Consider the following 27,794-nt stretch of genomic DNA (forward strand, 5'->3'; position numbering starts at 1 on the left):
GAGTATCACTTGTTCATTCAGCTTTGCGGTAAGGCAAACTACTCACCATCATCCTCGCTTCTCTCCCCTGTCAGTTCCACGGATTCTGCCAGTGATGCAAGAGACGTGCGTCTAGATGAGGCCGCAGAAGCTATACTGGGCTGCCTGCTTCCAGGGAGACGGGAAACCCAGTGATCACAAAGGGACGAGCTGGTAGAACCTGGTAAAAACAACCAAACTAAATACCTGCTCAAGCAACATTTTGTTTTTTCATGCTTCCAAGTAATTAACCTTATTTTTGAACACATGCATAGATTCCCAAACAGATGGCATCCTCAAAAAAAGTGGGTGGAAAAAGTTACAATCAATACACACTGTGTTTTGAAATGTCCGCGTTTCTCATTCCTAATCGAGCCTGCTCTTGCTGCTTCTGCTTTATGCCATGCATATTAATTGTAACTCTTTCCTCTATTGTATGCTTCTTATAAAGGTTTCTTTTTTTTCTGTAATGGTCTACACAGAATCAAATACATTTTTTTTAAATTACAGAAAGCCAGCCTACAGGTTGATTAAAAAGGGAGATCTGAGGATAAAGCTTCTTTGCGGCCTTATATAGTGTTGAAAATAAAATTGGATGATGGAGTAGCAAATATATGAATATGTACATATAACACAGAGGTCCATAATAAACATTTCATTTCAGAATTACTTTACTACAAAATCCGTTTGGCCCACAAATTAATTGCATAAACACGGTGTGCCCCATTGGCATATCAGATATCTGGAGTATGTTACCTGCAACAGAGCTGTTTGCTGACCATGATGGGACCGCTGCTCGGCGCTGATAGAACAAGATGTAAGCTGTTGGCGCACACACGTCATCCTCAGCCAAGGACTGAACGTCGCTGTCATCAAAGCAATACCACAAGCCATCCACAGAGTTCTTACAATAGGCTGAAACAAATGAACACACATTAACACATAGAGAGGAAGTCCAGTACGGACCCATGAACCCTCCCATATGCCTCAACCCCTATTCCTGACCGCCCATCACTTGCATCTAGTGCTGGTGGACAGTGGAGACTATGGGTGGGTTGGAGGGTCCACAGATAATTTATGCCAAAGAACAGGGACTACAAGGACATTTATAAATACACCAAACAATTAGAACAGACATAGATTAAGGACTCCAGCGACTTACCTGTATAGTGGCCCCCTTGCATTGTCCCATGGTGATTGCACACTGCGTACAGATCATAGATGAAATCTTCCGGGTCACGGCCCAAGCTGTAAGGCCGCCTCCACGGAGACCAATGAGAAGGGAGGCTCCAGGAACTCTGACTGCGCTTTACTACATGGGGGGTCATATCCAATCCAGTGAGTGGGAAACGGACCATGTTCTGCAGTTTCAATCTCCGATCACCATCCTACAGAAAAAAACGAAATCGCTGCAAAGTCTGTTCTAAAATCAGTTTCAAAACGGGTGTTCTCCATTAGGCCTTAGCGTGACATGACATTTCCCACCTCTGATAACTGGAACCGCTACAAATTACTAAAAGTTACAGGGGAGCTTGTTGAATTTAAGTGGTTAAAGAAGAAGGTTAAAAAAACTGTAGCAGTGCCAATGCATTGGACATCACCAAGTCAAATTGCTAACCCTGTGGACCAGACCAGTGTGCATTTTCCATAAATATTGCACCAGTCTGGGATACTTTCTCGACCCATGATCTTGAATCCAAATACACAAGAAACCCCTGCTCCTGCTGGGCAGGCATATGTGCATACAGTACATTTTCTTACACTGTTCATGCACCTAGGGTATACTTTGGTAATTGCCATGTTGGATCCAACTCTTCAAGAAAATACCCAAGGCCGGGCCCACCAGGTTAATGATTTGACTCAGTTGAGGGTGCCAAAAAGGTACCCCCTAGTGACTTTCCCTTTACTTGTCATTTAATTGTATTATACACAAGCAAAGAAGAATCTGCAAGCAGAACCTATATTGTCTTACGGAGACTAGAATACTTGCAGCAGGTAAATCATGCAAGCAGGGACATATACAAACACAATATGGTATTTAGTAGGCTTCTCAGAACACGACTTTAGTCCTACTTTCATATTATACCAATCCATTTCCATATTAATTCTATAATATTAAAGCAATCAGCTTGAAAGGTGTGCAGATAAAATGCTGGCAGCTGGTTCTGCACTTTAGCCACTATGTAATGCAGTGATCCCCAACCAGTAGCTCGCGAGCAACATGTTGCTCTCCAACCCCTTGGATGTTGCTCCCAGTGGCCTTAAAGCAGGTGCTTATTTTTGAATTCCAGGCTTGGAGGCAAGTTTTGGTTGTATAAAAACCAGATGTACTGCCAAATCAAGCCTCTATGTAGTCTGACAATCCACATAGGGGCTACCAAATGGCCAATCACAACACTTATTTGGCACCCCAGGAACATTTTTCATGCTAGTGTTGCTCCCCAACTCCTTTTACTTCTGAATGTTGCTCACGGGTTGTAAAGGTTGGGGATCCCTGATGTAATGCAAACAAACAGTGGAGCTATGGGCCAAAACTTTAATTACCATGCTTTGCCTTACACGGTGTATGCGTTACATAAAGGAAAACTAAACCCCCAAAATGAATACTTAAGTAAATATTGCCCTTTTACATCTGTTGCCTTGAACCCCCATTTAGTGATGGTCTGAGTGCTGCCTCAGAGATCACCTGACCAGAAATACTGCAGCTCTAACTGTAACAGGAAGAAGTGTGGAAGCAAAGACATAACTCTGTCTGTTAATTGGCTCATGTTACTTAACAAAAATGTTTGTTTTGTGTGCACCGTGAATCATACTATCCCGGGGGCAGCCCTTATTTTTTAAAATGGCTGTTTTCTTTTTATGATTACCCAATGGCCCATACTACTAGAAAAAGTATATTATTATGAATATGGTTTATTTACACTAAGCAGGGTTTTACATATGAGCTGTTTTATGCAATTTGTTTTTATTGAGACCTACATGGTTTGGGGGGTATAGTTTTCCTTTAAGCCTGCTAAACAGCTTTATTAAAACCCTTAAACCCCTGCAATGACCTAAAGCTGCTCTTAACGTCAGTGGGGCTTTTATTCCATAGGGGCTATTATTACCTAGAGGCTATTATTCCCTAGAGGCTATTATTCCCTAGAGGCTATTATTCCCTAGAGGCTATTATTCTCTAGGGGCTATTATTCCCCAGAGGCTATTATTCCCCAGAGGCTATTATTCCCCAGAGGCTATTATTCCCCAGAGGCTATTATTCCCCAGAGGCTATTATTCCCCAGAGGCTATTATTCCCCAGAGGCTATTATTCCCCAGAGGCTATTATTCCCCAGAGGCTATTATTCCCCAGAGGCTATTATTCCCCAGAGGCTATTATTCCCCAGAGGCTATTATTCCCCAGAGGCTATTATTGCCAGTGATGGTTAGTATGAGGTGCAATGGCTGTACACACAATGCAACAGCTTACCTGTCGAAATCTCTTCAGATGCAGTATAAGCACATCAGGCAGGGTCCACAGGCTGAGTTTAATGCTGCCCTGTTGAAGCTGTTTACAGTGAGGGCAGCGCCAGGCATTACCAGGAGCCAGCTGCAAACAGGCAGCACAAGCAATAAGGCATACACATATAGACACACAATGCACAGCAGATACAGCAAACATACCGGTGAAGAGTTTATGCAAGAGCAGGCGGCCTCAGAAACCATCTAGTGTGTGTATACGGCACCTGACAGTTTTGCACCTGCACTACAGCTGCAGCATGCATATGCACACACACATGGATATTGCACCAACTTCACTGAAAGTTCAGGGATTCATTTATCTACGTGACCTCCAAAATACACTTGGCACATTTATTATATAGATATATATTATTATATAGAAGAGCAAGACCAGAAAAAGTGACACTAAGATCATGCCAGTGGAGCAATTCGTAGCATGCTTACATGGGAGTTTCACCCTTTATTCATTTGCCTAATAAAAAGATATGTAATTCTATGCAACTTTCCAATGTGCATTAATAACAAAACCATCCCTGTTTTAAAATAAATACTTCTGTAACCGCAATTACATTAACTTAAAGCTTTCTGCGCTGCTGGTTCTGACTCTTGAAACAATGTAGCAAATGCCAGCCAAAGCTGCAATTCCCAGAATGTCTCACAGGGCTGTTAATCGTTGTTTCAAGAGTCAGCAAATATGTTTGGGTGGCAATCTCCTTTAAAGTAGATTTCCAGAGGCTCAGAATTCATATCTATACTTTAACGGATAAGTAAACCTTTAAAATAAATGATATAGATTCCTATAGAGTTATTACGAGCTACAGTTCGTAGGCCATGTGGTTTCAGGCTTGCTACAAAAAACTCCTGAAGGATATATATAAAATATAAATACCCCAACAATTTCAGCCCAAGCCAAGCATACCAGACAGTAGTTCCTGCTGATTTAACTGTTGAAATAGGCTGCCTGGAAATGCAGATGGTTGGCCAACTAGATATCTGATCCTCAGAGAGCAGGGTAAGATATACGGTTCCCTACTGCCATATTTAATAAAGGGCCCTCAAATGAATACTGGCTTGTGATAGATAGGTCCGATAGGAACTGTAATCTGACTGTCGAGACAAAATAGAGATAATGGCTTTACTAGTGATTCTTCTTAAGAGCTTTCCTGGTTCCTTGCCAGGTGTGCTCCAAAGTAACACAGATATTAAGTAAAATATAATCTCTAGGAGACCATCCATCAGGGCATCCTGAAGTCCTGGGCTTGCTCTTCATTGCATGGCCTCTTATATCTTTATTCTCAATTAATGCCAAAAAGGTGGTAACACTTAAATCAGCTGTTACATTTATCAAGGGTCTGCTCAATAGAAACTTTATTCTGTTTCACCCATATCTTGAAGGCACCCTAATGAAATTAGCGGTTGTGCAAAAGTCATACACAAGGTGGCATTGTGGAATCTTACAATAAAGGTAATTTGCAATCTGCTTACATGGCAACTTGAACTGGGTGGTACGTTAATAGCACAATAAGCTGTTTTTGGGTGCTTTAAAAGGAACAGTAACACCAAAAAATAAGTAATAAAAATATAATTTCTTGTTGTGCTGCACTGGTAAAACTGTTGTGTTTGCTTCAGAAACACAACTAAAGTTTATATAAACTAGGGATGCACCGAATCCACTATTTTGGATTAGGCGGAACCCCTGAATCCTTTGCAAAAGATTCGGCCAAATACCGAACCGAATTTGCATATCCAAAGGTGGGCATATTGGGGAGAGATCCACTCGTTTGGCGAAATCGCCAAACGAGCGGATCTCGACGTGTATGGCCACCTTTAAGGTAAGTGAGACAAGCATTATGTCAAAGATCAGTGGGGACATGGGCTGCTATTGCCCGTCTGTGTTAGCCAGTGTGGGAATAGCCTTTTGAGGATAATAATTATTAGGCTGCTGGGATAACACTAGGCAAGTTACAGTGGTTTATCCTGCACATTAAACCGCAAACTGCCTATTTATGAAAAAATAACACCACTTGTACCTAAGGGGTAAATTTATCAAAGAGTGAAGTTCCGCCACTAGAGTGAAATTCAGCAGCTCTCAATTCATTTCTATGGGATTTTGAAAGGCGTATTTATCAATGGGTGAAAGTGATAAATACGGCTATAAAAATCCCATAGAAATTAATGGAGAGTGGCGGAATTTCACTCTAGTGGCGGAATTTCACTCTAGTGGCGGAACTTCACTATTAACTTCACTCTTTGATAAATATACCCCTAAGAGTTATAGGGGTGAGTGTAATAAAAGGTGCAAAGTAAGATATAGCACATCAGAAAGTAGGATTTGCCAATCACCTGCTATAGGGGGGGGGGGCAGGCCCGGACTGGCAATCTGTGGGTTCTGGCAAATGCCAGAGAGGCTGCTGTATGGTTCCATAGAAAGTTACCATATAGTGGGCTGGTAGGGGGCTGTTTGGGCCTCTGTGTACTGGGAATGGCAGGGCCTATTTTGACTCCCAGTCCAGGCCTGGGGGGGGGGGTTGGATGGCCTTTGCTAACCCATTTATAAAACAGTGACTTGGTTGCTGTAGCAAGAATGTGCATATGGGAAATGTTAGCTGATATATATGTTGGCCTTACTATTCCCCATAAGCAGGCCAAGACAGGCATGCACATATTAAGTGGTGAACATTGGTGTTCTGGAATATTATATATGCCTAGAGCTACTTTCCTTTACAGAGGAAATGATAGGACGAGGCATGTAACGTACCTGCTCCTCTTTAGTGTACAGATGAAAGCACTGGGCTAGAGTGCAGCACTGCGGCTGGTGGTGTATCTCACGCTGCAGCCGCACGCTCTCAGCATCTGGCACATATTCCTCCTCTGTGTTACAAAAAAGACTGCAGGGAGAAGGAACAATGTAAACGAACCAAATCATATCGTTGTGGTTTAAATGTTTTTATTGAGTTTTCAAATAAAAAAAAAAACAAGTAGGAATTTAACAAAACTGCAAAGTTGTACAATGAGACATCTCCAAACTGGTTATGGAGACTCGAGAACAGGAATACAATAATAATTGGAGTATCTCATTTACATTTTCACATCATGTTGTTTGTAAGAGATATTATTAGATTAATGCGCTCCCTTAGATTGACACTCACTTCAAACAAACGGCTTGATGATGGGGGTTATAGGGCTCATTTACTAACTCAAGTGCACACACAGTGCTGCAATTTTTAATAGTGTACATTTTAGTGCTGTTTAAATGCCATAGACTGTTACTTTTATTAGGTACCAGTCATTTGTATGTGTAGACACTAGGGATGCACCGAATCCACTATTTTGGATACGGCCGAACCCCCAAATCCTATATCCAAATATGCAAATTAGGGGTGGGAAGGGAAAACATTTTTTACTCCCTTGTTTTGTGACAAAAAGTCACGAGATTTCCCTCCATTTCAGCCGGGCAGAAGGATTTGGCCGAATCCGAATCCTGGATTCGGTGCATCCCTAGTCAACACAAAGAGAGCCCTGGTTTTAATTCCGGGGATCCCGTGTGCCATGATCAGTACTTTGAATGTATTTCTTCAAAGCCGTAGACCCGGTGGATTGGCGCAAGTTGCCAGGGGCATGTCAGTAATGTGTAACTTTATTAAAGGAAAACTATACCCCCAAACAATGTAGGTCTCCATAAAAAGATATTGCATAAAACAGTTTATATGTAAAACCCTGCTTCATGTAAATAAACTATTTTCACAATAATACACTTTTTAGTAGTATGTGCCATTGAGTAATCACGAATAGAAAATTGCCATTTTAAAAAATAAGGGCGTCCCGTGGAATCATATGATTCACAGTGCACACAAACAAACCATACATGTTAGGTCACATGAGCCAATTAACAGACAGAGTTGTGTCTTTTGCTTCCACACTTCTTCCTGTTACAGTTAGAGCTGCAGTATTTCTGGTCAGGTGATCTCTGAGGCAGCACACAGACCATAACAAAATGGTGGTTCAAGGCAAGAGATGTAAAAGGGCAATATTTACTTAAATATATATTCCAGTTTGGTAAGATTCTTTAATATGTCACTTAATATGATATACAGTAACGATCCTAGAGGGGGGGGCGGACCCTGGTGCGTGAAGCGCAAAGGGCCCCCCTCCGTACGGCCGCATTTGTCTCGCACCCCCTGCTCCCCCGGTAGTTCCGCCACTGATGATATACACTTTTGCTTAAGTATTGATTTTGGGAGTAAACTTTTCCTTTAAATGTGAAATTCTGCACTTTCCATTTTTGTAAATTAGCCCTTTTGTGCCTAAGCTTTATGACCATTCATTTGCCATGGAAACATTGCCTATGCTAAGCTACCCCTGATTCATCGCCTGCCAAATCATTCACTCCTAACCAAGTTGCCAGCTTATTGGCCTAAACCTTCCTTGACCCAAATGGACTCCATGCAATTCAATCCCTGAATCAGCTATGGTGATCCAATATTTTGCAGACCTCCACAAGCCAGAAACTTTTCTGGTATATGGCCAATGTCAAGGAGGCAATTGTGATTTTGACAGATTATCAAAAATGCTCAGTGTTTAAAGGGGCCATTCAAGTACCATTCAAATGAACTTTAAGCATGCTGCAGGCAGTGATAGAGACATTGATATTCAGCTTTCTGTTCAGAAGCTCTCTATTGTGGGATTTCAGTAGCAATACTTACTATTCTTTAGTTTCTCTGTCCCATTCCACCACCAACTTCACATGGGCTGCTCCACCAGGACCACAGGATTTTAAAGCCCTGAGTTTAGAATACAACAATGCAGGTAAATAACATATTGCTGAGGATCATTATCAAGATACCGTTATGTATAACCATAGACGTAACCAAGAAAAAGGCCACTGAAAAAGTACAAACAGAATGAGTATTCACAGTCCGGCACTGCCTAAAAAGTGACAAGTGATATGTAAAAAAAATAAAAAAATGGGATGCCGCTAATGAACCCTGCCCAGACACACAGCAAGATGATTGTAAATACTATCCCTTTGCAACTTGTGAAATCTTTTTATTCTGAAAATGAATAGCATTAGGTGTGATGTGATGCTTAATACAATCGCAGCATTTTTAAAATGTATATACAGGATTAAAATACCAGTACAATTAACTTGATATGTCAAGCTAGGATACTTAAAGGGATACTGTCATGGGAAAAAAACATTTCTTCAAAATGAATCAGTTACTAGTGCTGCTCCAGCAGAATTCTGCACTGAAATCCATTTCTCAAAAGAGCAAACAGATTTTTTTTATATTCAATTTTGAAATCTGACATGGGGCTAGACATATTGTCAATTTCCCAGCTGCCCCAAGTCATGTGACTTGTGCTCTGATAAACTTCAATCACTCTTTACTGCTGTACTGCAAGTTGGAGTGATATCACCCCCTCCCTTTTCCCCCCCAGCAGCCTAACAACAGAACAATGGGAAGGTAACCAGATAGCAGCTCCCTAACACAAGATAACAGCTGCCTGGTAGATATAAGAACAACACTCAATAATAAAAACCCATGTCCCACTGAGACACATTCAGTTACATTGAGATGGAAAAACAGCAGCCTGCCAGAAAGCATTTCTCTCCTAAAGTGCAGGCACAAGTCACATGACTGGGGCAGCTGGGAAACTGACAAAATGTCTAGCCCCATGTCAGATTTCAAAATTGAATATAAAAAAATCTGTTTGTTCTTTTGAGAAATGGATTTCAGTGCAGAATTCTGCTTGAGTAGCACTATTAACTGATGCGTTTTGGAAAAAAAAACAAGTTTTCTACTGACAGGATCCCTTTAAGCCAGAATTTGTACAGATAACTTTCTTTTCATGGAATATTTTATTATTTTCAGATATAATTAAATGAAATGGATAAGGCAATGTAGAAAGTACCCTGACAAACCGGCTGTGTGTGTGCGTCTGGCAAGCAACATGAATAATAAAAAGGTGAATTTCATGGCAGATTTAGGGTGTGGGCTGTTTGTTTGCTGATGTGTGGGGGTGTGAATATATTTACCTTTCCACCGTGGGGTGACACAGAGGTTTTTCTTCCTGAGGTAAGAGGTATGTAATCCCTACAGCAGTCACAACACGGAGGCTGAACGGGCAAACCTGCAGGAGAACACAAGCACAAGCATGTTTTCCCCAAATGATGACTTCTGAATTGTAATTGCTGCAATATAATGTACACTCCCAGGTCCCACACACCTGAACACAAGCTGTAGGGCGCAGGTAATACTGCATCTTTTCCAGGATCTCCTTTTGAAGTACGTCCCATGTGATGTTCCTCTCAAGGTGCAAAACAAACGGCTGCCCAAATCTAGAGAGAGAAATAACAAGGTTACATACGAGTTGAGTTGAGGCAGGGTGAAAAAAACGAGGGTAGTGATCACCGTCTTACCTCTTGCCGTGCTGCCCACTGTAGGCTCTGTTACACACCAGCAGCACAATTCGATCACTGGTAGAGGAGCGGTTTACTGGATTCCGCACTGAGCCGGAGGAGTAAAGCCTGTGCTGATCTGACCCATGCCTCACATAGTTCTGGTTGTTATTTACACAGATTGCTAAAAGAAAGATGCACAAGGATTCCATTCAGCAGGCTTTAATTGGATATTATGAACAATTTTCATCTCGTTTCCTATACCGACATTTACACTAGTGTTTTTCTTTTGCTCGTACATTTTAGAGTGTAAGATCTTGCCTTAACTTGTTTGCAAATTCCATACAGGTGCCAAAGTCAGGTGCCAAAAAAAGAAAAAGAAAAAAGCACTTCCCAGAGTTAATTTAGCTGTACAGAGTAGGCATTTGCCTACAAACTCATATGTAAGTTAGGTTACCATCAAACAAATGCTTTTTAGTTTGGAGTTAAGCAGAAATCCTAAATTACAAAAATAACATGGTTTGTGGTATTATTTCCAAAGGAAATATGCCATACTTTTCTTTGTTGACTGGCACACAGGGTGATTCAGTGCATTTTCTTATTGATGTATTGGTGGATGGGTGACAAAACATTACATTCAGCCTACATTCATTCCTATGGGAATCACCTGTAACCATGGACCCGGTGATTATTGTGCAAAAATACATTAGATGTCCAGTGACAACTGTATTATCTGGGAGAGCACCCGAAAGTGCAGGATGCTTCCAAGTGGATTTTCACCCACCCGTCGACCTGGAAAAGGTTTTGCATGCTTGGAATCTCCTTATGTACCAATGCACCTTAGAGAGACAGTCATCACTGCTCTCCTTTGCAGGTCTCAAAGGCCACGGGCCCATTGCACATGGCAATTTGCAAATGCAGTCCTGTGACTTTTTTTTTTGTACACTTCTCTACACGGGAAAGCAGTAGGTAACCAACGCAATATATCTTTATAGGGACTGTACTCATGTGAAAGCACTGAAACACATACAGTGGTTCATCTACGTTTAGCATTTCGGTGAGCTCCTGTGGATACAGTTCCCATAGAAAAGAATGGGGCGGTTAACGCCTTCCCATGTTGAAGATATCCAACTGGCATTCACCCCGTAGCTTGAGAAAAGGGATGCACTGAATCCAGGATACGGCCTTTTTCAACAGGACTTGGATTCGGCTGAATCCTTGTGCCTGGCTGAACTCAATCAGAATCCTACTTTGCATATAGAAATAAGGGACGGGAAGGGAAATCACGTGACTTTTGTTACAAAACAAGGAAGTTACAAAAATGGTTTCCACTTTTTCCTTTCCTGCTCCTAATTTGCATACGCAAATAAGGATTCGGATTGGTATTCGGCCAAATCCAAAATAGTGGATTTCGTGCATGCCTACTTGAGAATGAGAAATATGGTGGAGTTGTACAGGAAATTCTGCAGGAGTGAACTTTTGTCTCTAGCGGAAAAAAAATACCTCTCTGGCTTAAAATTCCTTCTGATGGGAACACTTCTGGAGTCTCAAAGGCGAATAAGCAGTCACTTTCATGGATGGTATCTAAATCATCTGTGTCGAAGAACGAGCGGTGGAACCCATCAAAATACATTTCGGTGATTACTATCTAGTGAGAAAGGAAGGAAAGGAGAGGCCAACCTTAATTACAGGCACAACAAATGATTCAACACAAAAATCTGTTCTGTCATCATTGCTTAACAACCTTTCAAGACATTTCCCAATAAGCAAGTCTCTAATTGACATCCTGTGTGAACGTCCACTGACCTGATCGAATGGAATCTTGGTTTCCTGTGATATGGCTTCCCTCAACCTGCCCACATTGCCGGATAAAGGAATGCCGACGCCGATCCGCATGCAGTGGGAACACTTCCCCTGATAAACCACCGTCACATACAAAGGCCTGAATACAAATAAGACAGGGGAAAGGGCATTGTAAGACCACGGTTGAAAGCAAAGTAGAAACAGCTTTGTCTTTTAATTTTAATGACAAAGCTCCCTTTAATCCATTTTCAGCTAAAAGGGGCTGTTCATCTTTAAACTAACTTTTAGTATGATGTATACAGCGATAGTGAAACGATTTACAATCAGTTTTCATTTTTTATTATTTGTGGTTTTTGAGTTATTTCGATTTTTTTTCAGCAGCTCTTCAGCTTGCAATTTCAGCAATCTGATTGCTAGGGTCCAAATGACCCTAGCAACCATGCACGGATTTGAATAAGAGATTGGAATATGAAAGCAGAGGCCATGAATAGAAAGATAATTAATAAAAAGGTAGGGATGCACCGAATTCACTATTTTGGATTCGACCGAACCCCCGAATGCTTCGCGAAAGATTCGGCAGAATACTGAACCGAATCCTAATTTGCATATGCAAATTAGGGGTGGGAAGGGGAAAACATTTATTACTTCGGGCAGAAGGATTCTGCTGAAAAAGGCTGAATCCCGAACCCTGGATTCGGTGCATCCCTAATAAAAGGTAGGTATAACAATACATTTGTAACCTTAAAGAGTATTTATTTGTTCTTTAGATGGGGTCAATGAACCCCATTTGAAAGCTGGAAAGAGTCAGAGAAAGAAAGCATAGAATTAGCCATTCTAGAACATACTAGAAGTTAACTTAAAAGGGTTGTTCACCTTCCAAACACTTTTTAAATTCAGTTGTTTTCAGATTGTTCCCCAGAAATAAAGACTTTTTTCAATTACTTTCCATTATTTATTTTCCACTGTTTTTTTAAAGTTCTACTAATTTTAAAGTTGAATGTTGGTGTGTCTGGTGTTTCAGTCTGGCAGCTCAGTAATTCAGGTGCAGACTCTGTTACGATTTTGCAACATTTAGTCGATACATTTCTCAGCAGCATCTCTGGAGTATTAGCAACTATTGTATCAATTCTAACAGCTGCCTGTAATGAAACCCAGAGATTCTGCTCAGCAGGGACAAAGATAAGAAATGGATCAACTTAATGTATCCATTTAGGACGGTTTACAGGGTCGGCGACCCACCCTCACGGAGATACTCAGAAGGTAAAAAAAGGCACTTTACACTTCAATATTAGAAAAACAGTCACACATAGAAAGTATAAAGTCTTTGGAAAAAGTAATTTATTTCTGGCGATTTATCTGAAAACAACTCGTTGTTTGAAGGTGAACCACCCCTTTAAAGGTGAACTGTCCCTTTAAGTCTGATTTCAAAGTGACTCTTTTAGGTTCCTAGACCTACGGCATCAAAAAATGCCCCCCCCCCCCCCGGAAAGCTTTCTCTAATTAAAGAGCTAATAAGCATTTTCCCTATATTTGACCTTGATGCCCCTAGAAATGGCAACCCAACATTTGGGGAACCTCTCATTTAAAGAAGTCTCCTGGGTATATTGGATATTTTAACATTGTGGCATTGTAAGCTCTTCCAGAAATTCATTGGTGAGTGTGATACAAAAGAAAAACCAAATATGAATTATATAAGGTCCCAACTGCACGGAGTGAACACTTCCACCCTATAGGCAGATTCAGACCTCCGAGGCATTTATTTGGACTCAACCTGGGATTGACAGACTGCCTGGTATAGCATAGTCCGGCCACTACATTGGAAATATTGGACCAAACCAACCGCATGAAAGAGCAGAACGGCTTCTGACATGGCCAGTAGCCCCCAAATAACACAAAGCGTTGCATCTGAATCTTACCGTGTGTGGGGCAAGGGGATGGGCAGAGAAATGCAGAGGAAAGGGTCAAAGGTGTTGCTCTGTTTCTGACAATGAGGGCACGTCAAGGAAGACCTACAAGGAACAAAGGCCAGCAACACAATTAAAATAAACACAGATCTGAGAGTTAGAAACATTGACAATGACCACTGTAATAACCTTTTTCTTTTTTTGGATGGAAAATGTAAAGAAAAGGTGGTTTTATTATTGTGCTCTCAGTTTATCTAGATTCTATGAAGAGGTTACTGACTGAGCTTAAGGTTTTAGCCATGCATTAGGATCCACAGGACGGCTACCACGCCACAATCTTCCTCTTTACCTGCCAAAGCCGCCCCCCCAGTATGAACCTCATATAAAGTCGGCAGTACTGTGGGATCCTTTAACATCTTTGGCAGTACGGTGGGATCCTTTTTTGCCAAAAAAGGCCAAACCATTACCTCTGATTTCATTCACATGCTTTACTGAGAAGATATAATAAAATTGTGTTCGTACAGGTATTTCCCTTTTTAAAGAGCCCAAGTGATAAGAACAATTTTAGACTATAGATGTTGCAGAACTTTAAATCCCAGCATCGTCCAACATCAAAGATAAGAGCATGCTGGGTTGTAGTCCAGCAACTCCTATGAGTAAGTGGCAACTTCAGGCACAAAACGCGTTAGGCTTATGTATGTCCTAATGAAGTCTTTTTAACTTTATAATACTTTGGCTACTGCTTCACTAGTAGAAGGTCTCTTCCTGTATTTCAATTCTCTACATATTGCAAAAATCATTGGCAAACCCTTGGACAAGTGGTTACCCTGGTAAGAGACCACTTTATAATTTACAACATTCTTTTTCTTTTTGATTTTTGTTTCAGAGCTACATACCACTGTCTATGCTTTTATTTGCAAACTATTATAACGGTCAACAATCCTTCCTCAGCCGATACACAGTAACCGGGAGTTACAGTTTATCAACACCTAAAATGCAGATGTTGCACTATTAGCCTGATGGGCATCAACAACATTTGCAGTTGGCAACACAAGTGTGATTCTTGCTGCCTTGGAATTTATGGTGATATAAAAGCAGCGATTTAACGATGCCAAGAAATTTCAATAAAAATACGTGAAGGGCCTGCAGAAAAAGTCATGTCTGGGTTAGAAAGGTTACCTGTACTGAGCTTGGAAAAGCTCTTGAACAAAGGTCCCACTGGTTGGGAAAGTAGGGCCTTCTCCTGTCAGATCCTCTTCCAGTGGCGGCTGCATGGACACATAAAAGATTCTCAAGTCAGTCCATTGTTGTCAGTTACAGGAAACCAAAACCTACCTACAAAATATATATTGCTAAATTTATATTGCTAAATTTATCCACTCAATCATATCTTTTAGCTGATCATATAAGGAATTATTTGCCTCTATTGAGTAGGAGTCACCATATTTTGGTTTTTCAAAGACAAATAATGCCTTCTCTAAAGGTGGCCATAGCACAATTATGATCCTTCCTGGAAAAGATCTTTCCAGGAAAGATTGTGTGTTTCAATACAAAAGTGTAGAGCTGAATCATAAGAATAGAATTCTACCTGTATCTGATGATTCAGCTCTAACAATGGCCGATTTTCGGGTGCCTTCAAAGTAGGGAAGCATGGAATCCACTATTTTGTATTTGCCGGAACCCCCGAATCCTTCGCGAAAGATTCAGCTGAATACTGAACTGAATTGTAATTTGCATATGCAAACTAGGGGTGGGAAGGGGAAAAAAATTTACTTCCTTGTTTTGTGACAAAAAGTTATGCGCTTTCCCTCACCACCCCTAATTTGCATATGCAAATTAGGATTTGGTTTGGCTGGCAGAAGGATTTGGCCAAATCCAAATCCTGCTGATACAGGCTGAATCCTTAACCGAATTCTGGATTCAGTTCAAAGGCGTCCAATCAAAATTTTCTGGCCAGCCCAATCGACCAATATCCAAGTCTTCTGCCGATAACTTGCATATGCAAATTAGGATTTGGTTTGGCCTGGCAGAAGGATTCGGCCGAATCCGAATACTGCTGAAAGAGGCCGAATCCTGGGCAAATCCCGAACCGAATCCGGTGCATTCCTACTTCAAAGGCGCCAAATCAAAATGCCAGCCCGACCGAAAAGCCGACCGATATCCAAGTCTTCTGCCGATAACTTGCATATGCAAATTAGGATTCGGTTCGGCCAAGCAGAAGGATTAGGCTGAATCCGAATCCTGCTGAAAAAGGCCGAATCCTGTACCAAGCCCTGGATTCTGTGCATCCCTACTTCAAAGGCGCCCGATCAAAAATTTTCCTGCCAGCCCAAACGACGAGCCGACCGATATCCAAGTCTCCTGTTGACAGTCAGCTGGTCTCCCACCATACATGCACAGAATATTGTACAAAAATTTGTTTTGTACAATATTATCTGTGCATCTATGGCCACCTTTAGGCTCCCACTGCTAACAGGGAATTGGAAAGGTTTATCTGACCCCCCCAGAGAAAAACAGAAATTCTAAATAGACATAAGGTGGCCATACATAAGTAAACCCATAGGGTAGCCAAGTGATCAGCCATGGGCCAAACAAGTGAATATGATACTATACATGTACACAGTCGCCTTTCCATTGTTCTGTTTGTTCGGCAAAACTGCCTAAACAATCAGAGCAGCAGGAAGAGAGGAGGGGTTCCTGCCATAGCTAAAATACATGACAGCTCCTTTATAGGCTATAGAGAAGATTGTGCATCTATCTGGCTTTAAGATATGATGCAGCGTGTGAGATAACTAATGAGAGCAAGGAAATGCACTTTCACATGCCATCCTCCCTTCCTGACCAGCTCCTATAACAGGAAGGAACAGAGGTTCTAAAAACAACATTTTCCTTATCTATTGCTGAGCCACTGAAGAAACGGAATACACACGCCCAGGTTATCAAGCTGCAATGTACGGAATGCCCTTAAAGGAGAAGGAAAGTTGATTAGCACTTAGGGTGCCAAAAGCTAGGCACCCCCAAGTGAATGTATTTACTGACCTGAAACCCCGTGACGGGGCCCCTATCAGCAGAAAACTGCACCGGCCCTGGGTAATTCCAGTAAGCACCACGGAGTGTTCCACTTCAGGCTTCCTCTTCCTTTGCGCGGCTGCGCATGCGCATTAGCGTGAAAAGCCGAACTTTAACTAAAAAGTCGGCTATTTCGTTCTACTGCGCATGCGTTTGCCCCAGGAAATTTGAAGAAAAAAGAAGCCGGAAGAGGATCATTCCGTGGTGCTCATTGGAATAACCCTGGGCCGGTGCAGTTTTCTGCTGATAGGAGCACCGGCCCGGGGTTTCAGGTAAGTCAATACATTCACTTGGTGGTGCCTAACATTTGGCACCCCCAAGTGCTAAACGACTTTCCTTTAAGAGCACAAAGGGACAAGCAGCTGATCAAATCCCTTAGGGTAGTGATTTTACCATAAGAAATAAAAACGACAAATATAAAGCACTACAGGTATAGGACCAGTTATCTAGAATGCCTGGGACCTGGGGTTTTCCAGATAACAGATTGTTTCTTCATACCTTAAAGAAACAGTAACACTTAAAATGAAAGTGTTTTAAAGTAATGAAAGTAAAATGTATTGTTGTGCTGCATTGGTGAAACTAGGGCATTTGCTTTAATGGTTTATATAAAAAAGTTGCTGTGTAGCCATGGGGGGTGTAATTCAAATCTTAAAAAGGAGCTTAAAAAGGCACAGGATACACAGCAGATAACAGATAAGCTCTGTAGTATACAATGAGATTTTTCAGAGCTTATCAGTTATCTACTGTGTGTCCTGTGTTTGAATGGCTGCCTCCATGGCTACACAGCAGCAGTTACAGTATGTTGTAATATAAATAGTTGTGTTTCTGAAACACACACACCCTTTTTTCCAGTGCAGAGTAACAGTTCAATATATTTTAATTGCTTTTAGGGTCAGGGCACACAGTCAGATTCGGGGAGATTAGTCGCCCGCGACAAATCTCCTCTTCTTCCGGGCGACTGATGTCCCCGAACTGCCTCCCCACCAGCTAATATGCAAATCGCCGGCGGGATGGCACTCGGATCGATTCATTTTCCAAAATCGCCCGACGTTGCTTCTCCCGAATCTGCCTGTGTGCCCTAAAACACTAATTTTTTTTGCTGTTACTGTTCCTTTACATCTAAAAAGAAAATGGTGGAATAATTAAATCAACCCAATAGGCTGGTTTTGCTTCAAATAAGGATTAATTATATCTTAGTTATTATTACAGGGAAAAGGGAAATCATTTTAAAAAATTTGGATTATTTGGATTAAAATGGGATCTATGGGAGACGGTTTTTCTGTAATTCTGAGCTTTCTAGATAATGGATCCCATACCTGTATATATATTTCAGCATAACTGTTCCTTTAAGAGTTGCACAACAAAATATTTTCTGCTAACGCTGACAACCACCTAATGGTTTCCCTAGACAGGCTCAAAACAGGCTTGTTACACACCCGAGGTTTGTGTTGGACCACTACATTCAGGTCCTCGTGCACGCGGTCTAGCAGCCATAGAAGAAACTCCTGTGCGTCGTGCTGGGAGGTCCCCCGATACTGAAGGGCGTTCCTGGACACAATGGTCTGTAAAAAGAGAGACATTCAGTTTACAATCGCATGAAACTGGAATTATTCTTACAATGGTTCCAATGATCCTCATTAGGTACCTTGGTATATGGGAGAAATCCACTGTTCCCCTATTTAAAATGCATACCAATACAGATATAGGACCTGATATCCACAATGCTCGGGACCCGGAGTTTCCCGTATAAGGGATTACTATCTAATTTGGATCTTCATACCTTAAAGGGAAAAATAAAAAATTTACAAATAAAAGAAAACATAATTCTAAGCAACTTTCCAATATACATTCATTACAAATTTTTGTGCTTTCAAAGTTATTTGTATAAACAATTGCTATTGAAAGCTGCATTGGCTTAACTCCCAGTTGTTACTTTTTAAACAATGTTGCAAAAGTCTTGGTTCCCAGAAAGACAGGTCTGTTAATCAGCTGCCTTACATTGTATTAAAGGGGTGGTTCGCCTTCACATAAATACAATTATCAAGGTAATTTTAAGTAAATTTGTAATGTATGTCTTTAAAATAATTTCTATCGTTTTTAGAAAATGACCTCTGAATTTAGTGTGTCTTTCTAGGGCAGAAGTTAGTAGACGCACATGGGGAGGGGGTCGCCGACCCCATTTTACACAGGAATGCGTCAGGCTTAAGGGAACATAATTATCATTTTATGGGTAGAAGTAAGGAAAGGTGAACAACCTCTTTTAACGGTCTTAGACACCAGGGTAGAGAATAGAAAGGGACAGACACTGCTTTCAATTAGGAATGCACCGAATCAGGATTCAGTTCGGGATTCACCCTTTTTTCAGCAGGATTTGAATTGGGCCGAATGCTTCCGCCCGGCAGAACCGAATCCGAATGCTAATTTGTATATCCAAATAAGGGGCGGGAGAGAAAAATGTCACGCGATTTTGCATATGCAAATTAGGATTCAGATTCAGTTCGGTATCCGGCCAAATCTATCGCAAAGGATTCGGTCGAATCCAAAATAGTGGGTTCGGTGCATTCCTACTTTCAATAGCAATACATATATAAATAACTAAAACTATAGAAAATTTGTAATGAAAGTATATTTGAAAGTTGCTTAGAATTAGGTTTTCTTTTATTAGACATTTTTTTATTTTGGGGTTAACCTGCCCTTTAAGTCTGCTAGAAAATCATGTAAACATTAAATGAGCCCATTAGGCCGATTTTGCTTCCAATAAGGATTAATTATATCTTAGTCGGGAGCAAGTACAAGTTACTGTTTTATTATTACAGAGAAAAGGGAAAATCGTTTTCAAATATTTTGATTAATGAAGATGGCCTTTCCTTAATTCGGAGCTTACTGGATAACGGGTTTCCGGATAATGGATCCCATACCTGTATCTGAGAATAAATAAGGAGAACTCCCTAAACCTCATGTAACTGTTCCGATTCTATAGGAGATAGAGTAAGGACACACGGCTGACATCACTCCAGCACAATAACTATGGTTACTACTAAAGTTGTATCATCTTCAACGTTCTTTGGAGACATGGCAGAGATGGAGGTGAGCCAAGAAAAAAGTCCATAGGACATTAGTATTCACATCGAATAGAGGCTCAAATACAGGCCGTAGCGATTAGAATGACGAGCCAATCCTTTGTCTGACACGTCTGCCTTGTGGCACTTGTATGAGGGAACTAACAGCTTGTGAGGCAACTTCGGGCGACTTCGGAAAACGAATCGATCCGAATCGCTTTTTAATTGCCCTTCATTTTGTCTTTTTTATCGTTTTTTTAAATTAATGAATTAATTCTTCTGACTCTTTCCAGCTTTCAAATGGGGGTCACCGACGCCCTCTGAAATAAACAAATGCTCTGTAAAGCTACAAATTTATTGTTGCTGCTTTTTATTATTCATCTTCCTCTTCAGACCTCTCCTGTTTATATTCCAGTCTCTTATTCAAAGCGGTGCATGGTTGCTAGGGTAATTTGGACCCTAGCAGCCAGATAGCTGAAATTGCAAACTGGAGAACTGCAGAATAAAAAGCTAAATAAAAAAATTAAAACTAATTGCAAATTGTCTCAGAATATCACTCTCTATATCATACTACAATTTAATTTAAAGGTGACCAACCCCTTTAGTCAGCACGTGTGGCTCACTATCCTATATAAACCCCTGTACTGGGTGTACTGTACAAATGACCAGTTGGTTTCTTTGCCAAGCCCTCTGATCGCTCCTCTAGTAGAGTCATTGGTGGGTTAAAGGGTTAAATTTAACTAACTACACAAATATAGCTAAATTCTTAAATATCTGTAAAGGAAATAATCATAAAGACAAGTTGCACAACTAAAGCCAATGTAACATTTTGATTACTTGCTCTTTCAAAGGAGACTGCTGCATATTAGTGAGAAACTTTTCTCACCACTGGTTACTACTTAAAACTGGACATTTACTGGCAAATTTAAGATGACAATATTGGTCCTTTAGACAGATTTGGCAGTTTATCTGCCTATGTATGGGGCATTCCAAAGGGCCTCCCCAATTGATATCTGGACAAAAATCGGCCAAATATCGATCGGGCAGGTTTGATTTTCCTTTGCAATCGAGGACTGCATCAACAAGTTGATGTGGTCCTTGTCCCGTTGCCGCCTATTATCATTGTTGTAATCCAATCGTTTGATCCAAGCGCTGAACGATTGTATAAGCCCGATATCACCCTGCCTTTGGTGGGCATGTTGGGGGAAAGATTCATTTTCTCGCCAAACGAGTGGATCTTATAGTGTATGGCCACCTTAGCACATTCAAAGTTCAAATCAGTGCTTGCTAGACTGCAAGTGACACTTAAGTGGCCATACACAAGCAGATTTAAGGTGCTGATTTTGGGTCATTTAGACCAATATGGCAGTTTATCTGCCCATGTATGGGGCCCTTCCTGACAAATTTCTTACCAAAAATCTGCCAGATGTCGATGGGACAGTTTTGATTTTTCCATACACTTGAATCAGCTAGTTAATGCGGTTCTTGTCCTGTCAGCAACTATTGCCGTCACTGTAATTCAATAGTTTGGCCCGAGGACCGAAAGAACAGATTAGACCAGATATCGCCAGCCTTTGGTAGGCATATTGGGGGAAAGGTTTGATCACTGGTGAGGTCTTATAGTGTGTGGCCACCTTTACTGCTCAAACATGAGCATGGGTACTGTAGAGGAATCTCGTTTTGAAGTTCTGATCTCGCCTAAACATCTACAAAGTACACAACTGCAGGGCTACTAATCAGCGCGGTTTTCTTTTCAGCCAGTAAAAAGAAATCTACTTTATGCATTGCATGGTATTAGGACTCCGCCCTGCAGCATTGTTGGTATTACAGGTGTTCTTTTCATTAAAAGGAAAGCCAAAAAGGGGAAAAGAAAAAACCAGCAGCAAGTTTTCTGCTACATGATCTGCTGACCGAAACTAGCAACTAAAATTTAGCATGTGCACATTTAGGTTAAATATTATATTTATTAAGTAAATGGAACCTCATTTTCTCCATGGCCAAAGCTAGATATGTTTCCTGCAAAAAAGCATGATTTCCAGTCTATGGTGAAATCATTTCCGGTTTTGTGGATCGGAAGGTAAGTTAACTCAATAAGGTCCAGGTCGGGTAGTGGTTCTGGGTAGGGGCATGTGTTTGGTGGTGGGTGAGGTTTGGCTGAGGAGTCAGCAGGTCTGGTTCGGGCAAGGGTCCTTCCAATTGGACCCATGCAGGACTCTACTCTGTAGCTTCAAAACAGACACTTTTTTAGTTGTCAAAACACCATAATGATGACTGCACTGTGATACAGGTATGGGATCTATTATCCAGAAGTCTCAGGAGTTTTTCGAATAAGTGATCGGTCTGTAATCTGGATCTCTTTACCATAAGCTTTCTAAAATATAATTTAAACATTAGTTAAAGCCAATAGGCTGGTTTTGCTTCCAGTACCAGGTAATGTATGAGATACAATTTTATTATTATTATTATTGAAAAAGGAAATAATTTTGAAATTAATTTAAATTATTTTAGTAAAATGCATTCTATACAAGATGGTCTTCTTGCAATATGGAACTTTCTGGATAAAGGGTTTTCGGATAAGGTATCCCATACCTGTACTTGAAGATGCAACCAATGATTATCCATTTACCGTACAGCATACACCTGAGTCATTAACAGCAGTACCACTGTAGCCAGCAACATCAGTTTGGACCACCCCAGCGAGAGACTTCATAAAACTTAAATACCTGCCTAATCCCCGCCCAACCAAATCCTAGACCTAGACACCATGTCACCCTTCCCATTGCAGCATATCAAAGGCCTTCTCATACTTCATTCTACAAATCTAAACCTCTGGGTAAGAGAAATAAAGAACCGAATGAAGGGTGCTCTGTTGGAAATAATGGGTTACCGTATGTGATAAACACATCTATTAGAATTAGGAATCCCTCTTAGCTACACATACAGCTTATATTAAACTACTTCAGGCACTCCATAGTGAATATTCCCCACATGCACGTCTGCTGTCCAGAAAATAGAATTTCATTATTTGACTTCCGCCTTTGAATACTATAAATAATGAAGTTGAAACAATATTGACATGTATTCCCTAATATACACTTAACACAACAAAAAAATGCATGGTATTATCCTTTATTATATTGACTAGGGGGCCCAAATGTTGGACGAAGGCAATGATTTTTTAAGGCTCCAAGTAACAGACTATCTGGAGGCTTCTTTCAGCAGAATCATAAATATAATCTGGCCTGTGAACATTTGGATATGGTATGAGGGATAATCAGCACTGACAGCATTGTAATTGGCTGTGGATCTACGTGTGGTCTCCTTTAAGAGGTCACTGTCTAGATATACTCATTACAGCAATCATGGCAGACATCCGGAGAAGCTATTCTTGGCCAACTTGAACAAATTACCATTGTTTTAATGCCAATCAGGCAGCAGCAGCAGACAGCTCTGTTAAGTACTCCTCAAGCTTTCCAGGATGGAGTTATAGATCTTTAATATTATGGCAGCAATCAATGGGGAAAAAATTGAGGCTTCAAGAAGTACCATGTCAGCTGTCTGAAGAGGGGAGGCCAGGGGACAGCAGAATTGTCTAAGAGGACAGATACCATAAAAAATAATAATCATATAGCTAGCCATTGTGTTAGCAATCACCACATTGTGGCACTTTTAAATAAATGTAATAGCTTCTGGAACAGTTACTGTACAGCCAAATATATATAATCCAGGTTTTATATATATATATATATATATTGCCGCATCACCCCCATATTTGTATAAACAGTCAGTGTGAATAAAGAAGCTGCACTCGGGATCCAATTGCAAAAAGTGTATTACAAAAATCACATCACAGTTGCGACATTTCGGCACAATGTCTGCCCTTTATCAAGCTATATTAAATACAAAGCCTCAAGTCTGCATTTAAAAGGAGTTACAGGAAATTACATCATCAAATATATATTCATCATCAATTAACCCTAAAAGGATATATCACATCAAAATCCTCTGTATGTACCCTAAAAAAACAAAAACAAATAAGAAGTAACCTTAAGGTGATAACTCCAACACACACACTTTACTTCTGTCAGCTATAGGCACCACAATGTACAGGTAGTATAGTGAGAGTGGGGCCAAATACAACCAAACAACGGGGAGGCACATTTTAGCACTATAGTGAACACTTCGTTATCATTGAAGCTACTTGGGACAGTGGTCAAAATGCCTATACTCACTCCCAAGTTACTCCCCACCCATTAAAGGACTGGTTTAACTTTAAAGGGATTCTGTCATGATTTTTATGATGTATTTTTTATTTCTAAATTACACTGTTCACTCTACAATATAAAATTTCATTCCTGAATCTGTGTATTTTTTTAGTTGTAATATTGGTGTGTAGGCGCCATCTCAGGTCATTTTACCTGGTCATGTGCTTTCAGAAAGAGCCAGCAATTTATGATGGAACTGCTTTCTGGCAGGCTGTTGTTTCTCCTACTCAATGTAACTGATTGTGTCGCAGTGGGACCTAGATTTTACTATTGAGTGTTGTTCTTAGATCTACCAGGCAGCTGTTATCTTGTGTTAGGGAGCTGCTATCTTCACATTGTTCTGTTAGGCTGCTGGGGAGAAAGGGAGGGGTGATATCACTCCAACTTGCAGTACAGCAGTAAAGAGTGACTGAAGTTTATCAGAGCACAAGTCACATGACTGGGGGCAGCTGGGAAATGGACAATATGTGTAGCCCCATGTCAGATTTCAAAATTAAATATAAAAAAAAATCTCTTTGCTCTTTTGAGAAATGGATTTCAGTGCTGCTTCAATCTGCTGGAGCAGCACTATTAACTGATAAAACATTTTGTTCCCGTGACAGTATCCCTTTACATTTTAGTCTGTTACAGAATTGTTAATTCTATGTAACTTTTAATTTGGTCTTCATTTTTTCTTTATTATAGTTTTTTCAATTGATTGACTTCTTCTTTTGACTCTTTCCAGCTTTGAAAAGGGTGTCATCTAAAAAAACAAATGCTCTGTAAGTGTATTGCTACCTTTTATTACTCCTTTTTATTCAGGCCCTTTCCTATTCATATCCCGGTCTCTTATTCAAAGCAAGGCATGGTTGCTAGGGTCATTTGGACCTTAGCAACCAAACTGCTGAAATTGCAAATTGGAAAGCTGCTGAATAAAATATAGAAATATAAATAATATTAAAAATGTAAACCAATTGCAGATTGTCTCAGAATATCACTCTCTACATCATACTAAAAGTTGTAGTAAAGGTGAACAACCCCTTTAACGTTAATGTCTTTCTATAATGCTGCAGTTGGGGGTTCCCCAAGTTGTTGATAACCAACTATGCCTGGCTGTTTAAAGGGCTTGTTCACCTTCCAAACACTTTTTTCAGTTGAGTTGTTTTCAGATTGTTCTCCATAAACAAAGACTTTTTTCAATTGCTTTCCATTTTTTATTTTTTTGCAGTTTTCCCAAAATGTAAATTTAGTTTAATGATTCTGCCTCTAGTGTTTCAGTCTGGCAGCTCAGTAAGCCAGGATAGTGTTGTGCGGCCGGACAGGTTCGGACCGACTTCAAACTCCTCTTTGCGGGTCGGGCGGGTCTGGGTTGAGCTCTTCTCCTGCTCTCCCCACCTGCCCCCTTGCACTGCCGGATTCTTCTTTTATAGACGCTGCGTCTGCTCGTCCCGTCCCTTTTGCGACGTAATCGGCAGGGTGCCGCGGGTCTATAAAAGGAAGCCGGTAGGCGGGAGCGGGTGAAGGGACGGCTGGCTTTGGGCGGGTCGGGAAAAAACCGACCCGCACATCACTAATCCAGGAGCATCTAAACTGTTTGAATTGATCCAACAGTTGTGAATTCTCTACAGATACAGCTGAGAAATGTATCAACTAGATATTGCAAAGAGTAACAGCTACCTTTAATGAAACTTAGGGATTCAAAGAGAAGAAATGTATCAATTTAGAACAGTTAAGGAGACATATAGGATAAATGAAAAAAAAATATAAATAATATATGGTATTGCTTTTTCATGGTGCTAAAAATTTATATCTTTAAAAATAGCCCCATTATTGGAGCTCCCTATAGATGTTCTCTGGTCCCTGTCTGTTTTTCAAATGAGGGGTGGGCTTGTCCTAACAGTCCCTGCCAGAAGCACAGTAGGAGGGGGACAGCCAATCACAGCCCTGCAGTCACACAAGCACAGACAGGCTTCAGTTCCCCATCAGGTCCTGCTAGCTGCTGATTGGTTCCTGTCCTACAGTGCAGTGAGCTGAGAGCCGCCGACTCCCGTGCACAGCCTGGGAATTCAGGGAGTAGGGAAGGATTATTAGGGTTTTTGCAAAAATATTCAATAAACCAGCCCAAAACACTACTTTTTTAAGCACAATTCTTCTATATCTAAAAGAGTATAACGCACTGCTACATTCTTATTTTTTACACACACACACACACACAAAGTCGTTGGGGAAGATAATGATTGTGGTCCCATACATACAGAGACATATTTCTATTTACAATAGCAGTTTGGGGCACTTGCAGAGAGTTTACACAAGTGACTGAAGTCTAACAAAATCAGCACCAATGGGGTAATTCCATGCAGAAAGAAAGCGGCATGTCAGCAGAACTTGCCACTGGGGAGAGAACGTACAGAGGTTTCTGCACTTGAGGTGGAACCTAATAGCCTCCAGTTTTCCCAGTGTAAGAGAAGAGTGATGTGTAACGCCAGCAAATGTGTTTCATACCAAGGATCCAAAAATAAAAAATAAATTAAATCAATAAAGGAAGGAGTGGCACAGGCAAGGAGATTCAATGTGCGGCAAGAGGAGACTTGCACGGGGAGTAAGGAACAAATGCCGATGTATATGGAGGGGTTCGACCTTAATAAACCAATGAGAGGTGGAATCCAATTTCATTACAGAGAAAGTCAATGTTTTCCTGGAGATAAATATCATACATTAGCATGGAAGGAGACAAATGGCTGTACAGTAGCAAATGCTGAAGAAGAATGGTTTTGTTTACTTTAGAAAGAACAGGGACACATTGAAAGGGAAACTGTTTGTTGCACAGAGAAACTAAATATTATTCGAAAGGGGTGTTTCACCTTTTTGTTAACTTAGTATGATGTAGAGAGTGATAGTCTGAGACAATTCGCAACTGGTTTTAATTTTATTATTATTTGTGGTTCTTGGGTTATTTAGCTTTTTATTCTGCAGTTCTTGCAGTTTTAGCAGTATGGTTGCTAGGGTCCAAATTACCTTGGCAACCATGCCCTGATTTGAACAAGAAACTGGAATATGAATAGCAGAAGCATGAATAACAAGATAAGTGATAAAATGTAGCAATAACAACAATTCTGCAGCCTTTCAGAGTATTTGGTTTTTTTTTTTAGATGGGATCAGTGGAAAGCTGGAAAGAGTCAAAGAAGAAGGCAATTAATTCAAAAACTATAATAAAGAAAAAAATGGAGACCAACTGAAAAAGTTGCAAAGAACTAGCCATTCTATAAGATACCAAAAGGTAACTTAAAGGTGAACCACCCCTTTAAGCCCAGTATACATTAAGCATTTTCGCTAGTTTAAAGCTTTTTCGAAATGGGATTGGTATTGAAACTTAGCAACAACTGCCTGGCTGTAAATATTCTACTGGTTCTGACTACTGAAACCATGTAGCAGCACTCATCAGATGAACAGACCTGAAAGAGAAGGGGCCTCTGCTACATTGTTGCATGAATCAGAAACAGTAGTGCAGAAGAAAAGCAGAGGCAAGAAATCTAAAAGTATTCAGCATTGCCGTTATAGGGCTGATGGAACTCTAGGCTAGTATAGTAAGCTTTGTATATAAAATACAGCCTTTCCAGCCAAAATCTTTGCTAGATTTACTTCCTAATGCCCTGCTGCAATTTACATCTTCTTTTGAAATTTTTACTGCTACTATCATGAATGTCTAACAAATCAGGGGGGGCAGACAAAATCAAAATCATGACTTATTTCTGCAGGTTCTCCTGATGCTTCTCTGCTCATTCGGACAGGAGCGATTGCT

The 27,794-nt window shown here is 40.6% G+C and overlaps 1 protein-coding gene across 1 annotated transcript in view; it reads right to left on the bottom strand.

Moving 5' to 3' along the window:
• Positions 1–27,794, bottom strand: part of usp31.L (ubiquitin specific peptidase 31 L homeolog) — a 40,592-nt gene that overhangs the window by 7,337 nt on the left and 5,461 nt on the right. The window contains exons 2-15 of the mRNA XM_018236460.2: positions 18,129–18,254; positions 14,803–14,891; positions 13,636–13,728; positions 11,723–11,858; positions 11,420–11,564; positions 9,938–10,100; positions 9,745–9,856; positions 9,554–9,648; positions 8,220–8,297; positions 6,275–6,404; positions 3,485–3,604; positions 1,181–1,406; positions 775–933; positions 47–199 (exon numbers count right to left, since the gene is read on the bottom strand). Of these exons, the coding sequence (XP_018091949.1) occupies positions 47–199; positions 775–933; positions 1,181–1,406; positions 3,485–3,604; positions 6,275–6,404; positions 8,220–8,297; positions 9,554–9,648; positions 9,745–9,856; positions 9,938–10,100; positions 11,420–11,564; positions 11,723–11,858; positions 13,636–13,728; positions 14,803–14,891; positions 18,129–18,254 (1,825 nt within the window). The remainder of the gene's footprint in view (positions 1–46; positions 200–774; positions 934–1,180; positions 1,407–3,484; positions 3,605–6,274; positions 6,405–8,219; positions 8,298–9,553; positions 9,649–9,744; positions 9,857–9,937; positions 10,101–11,419; positions 11,565–11,722; positions 11,859–13,635; positions 13,729–14,802; positions 14,892–18,128; positions 18,255–27,794) is intronic.

Source organism: Xenopus laevis, chromosome 9_10L (assembly GCF_017654675.1).
Source record: "Xenopus laevis strain J_2021 chromosome 9_10L, Xenopus_laevis_v10.1, whole genome shotgun sequence".
NCBI classification, from domain to species: Eukaryota; Metazoa; Chordata; class Amphibia; order Anura; family Pipidae; genus Xenopus; species Xenopus laevis.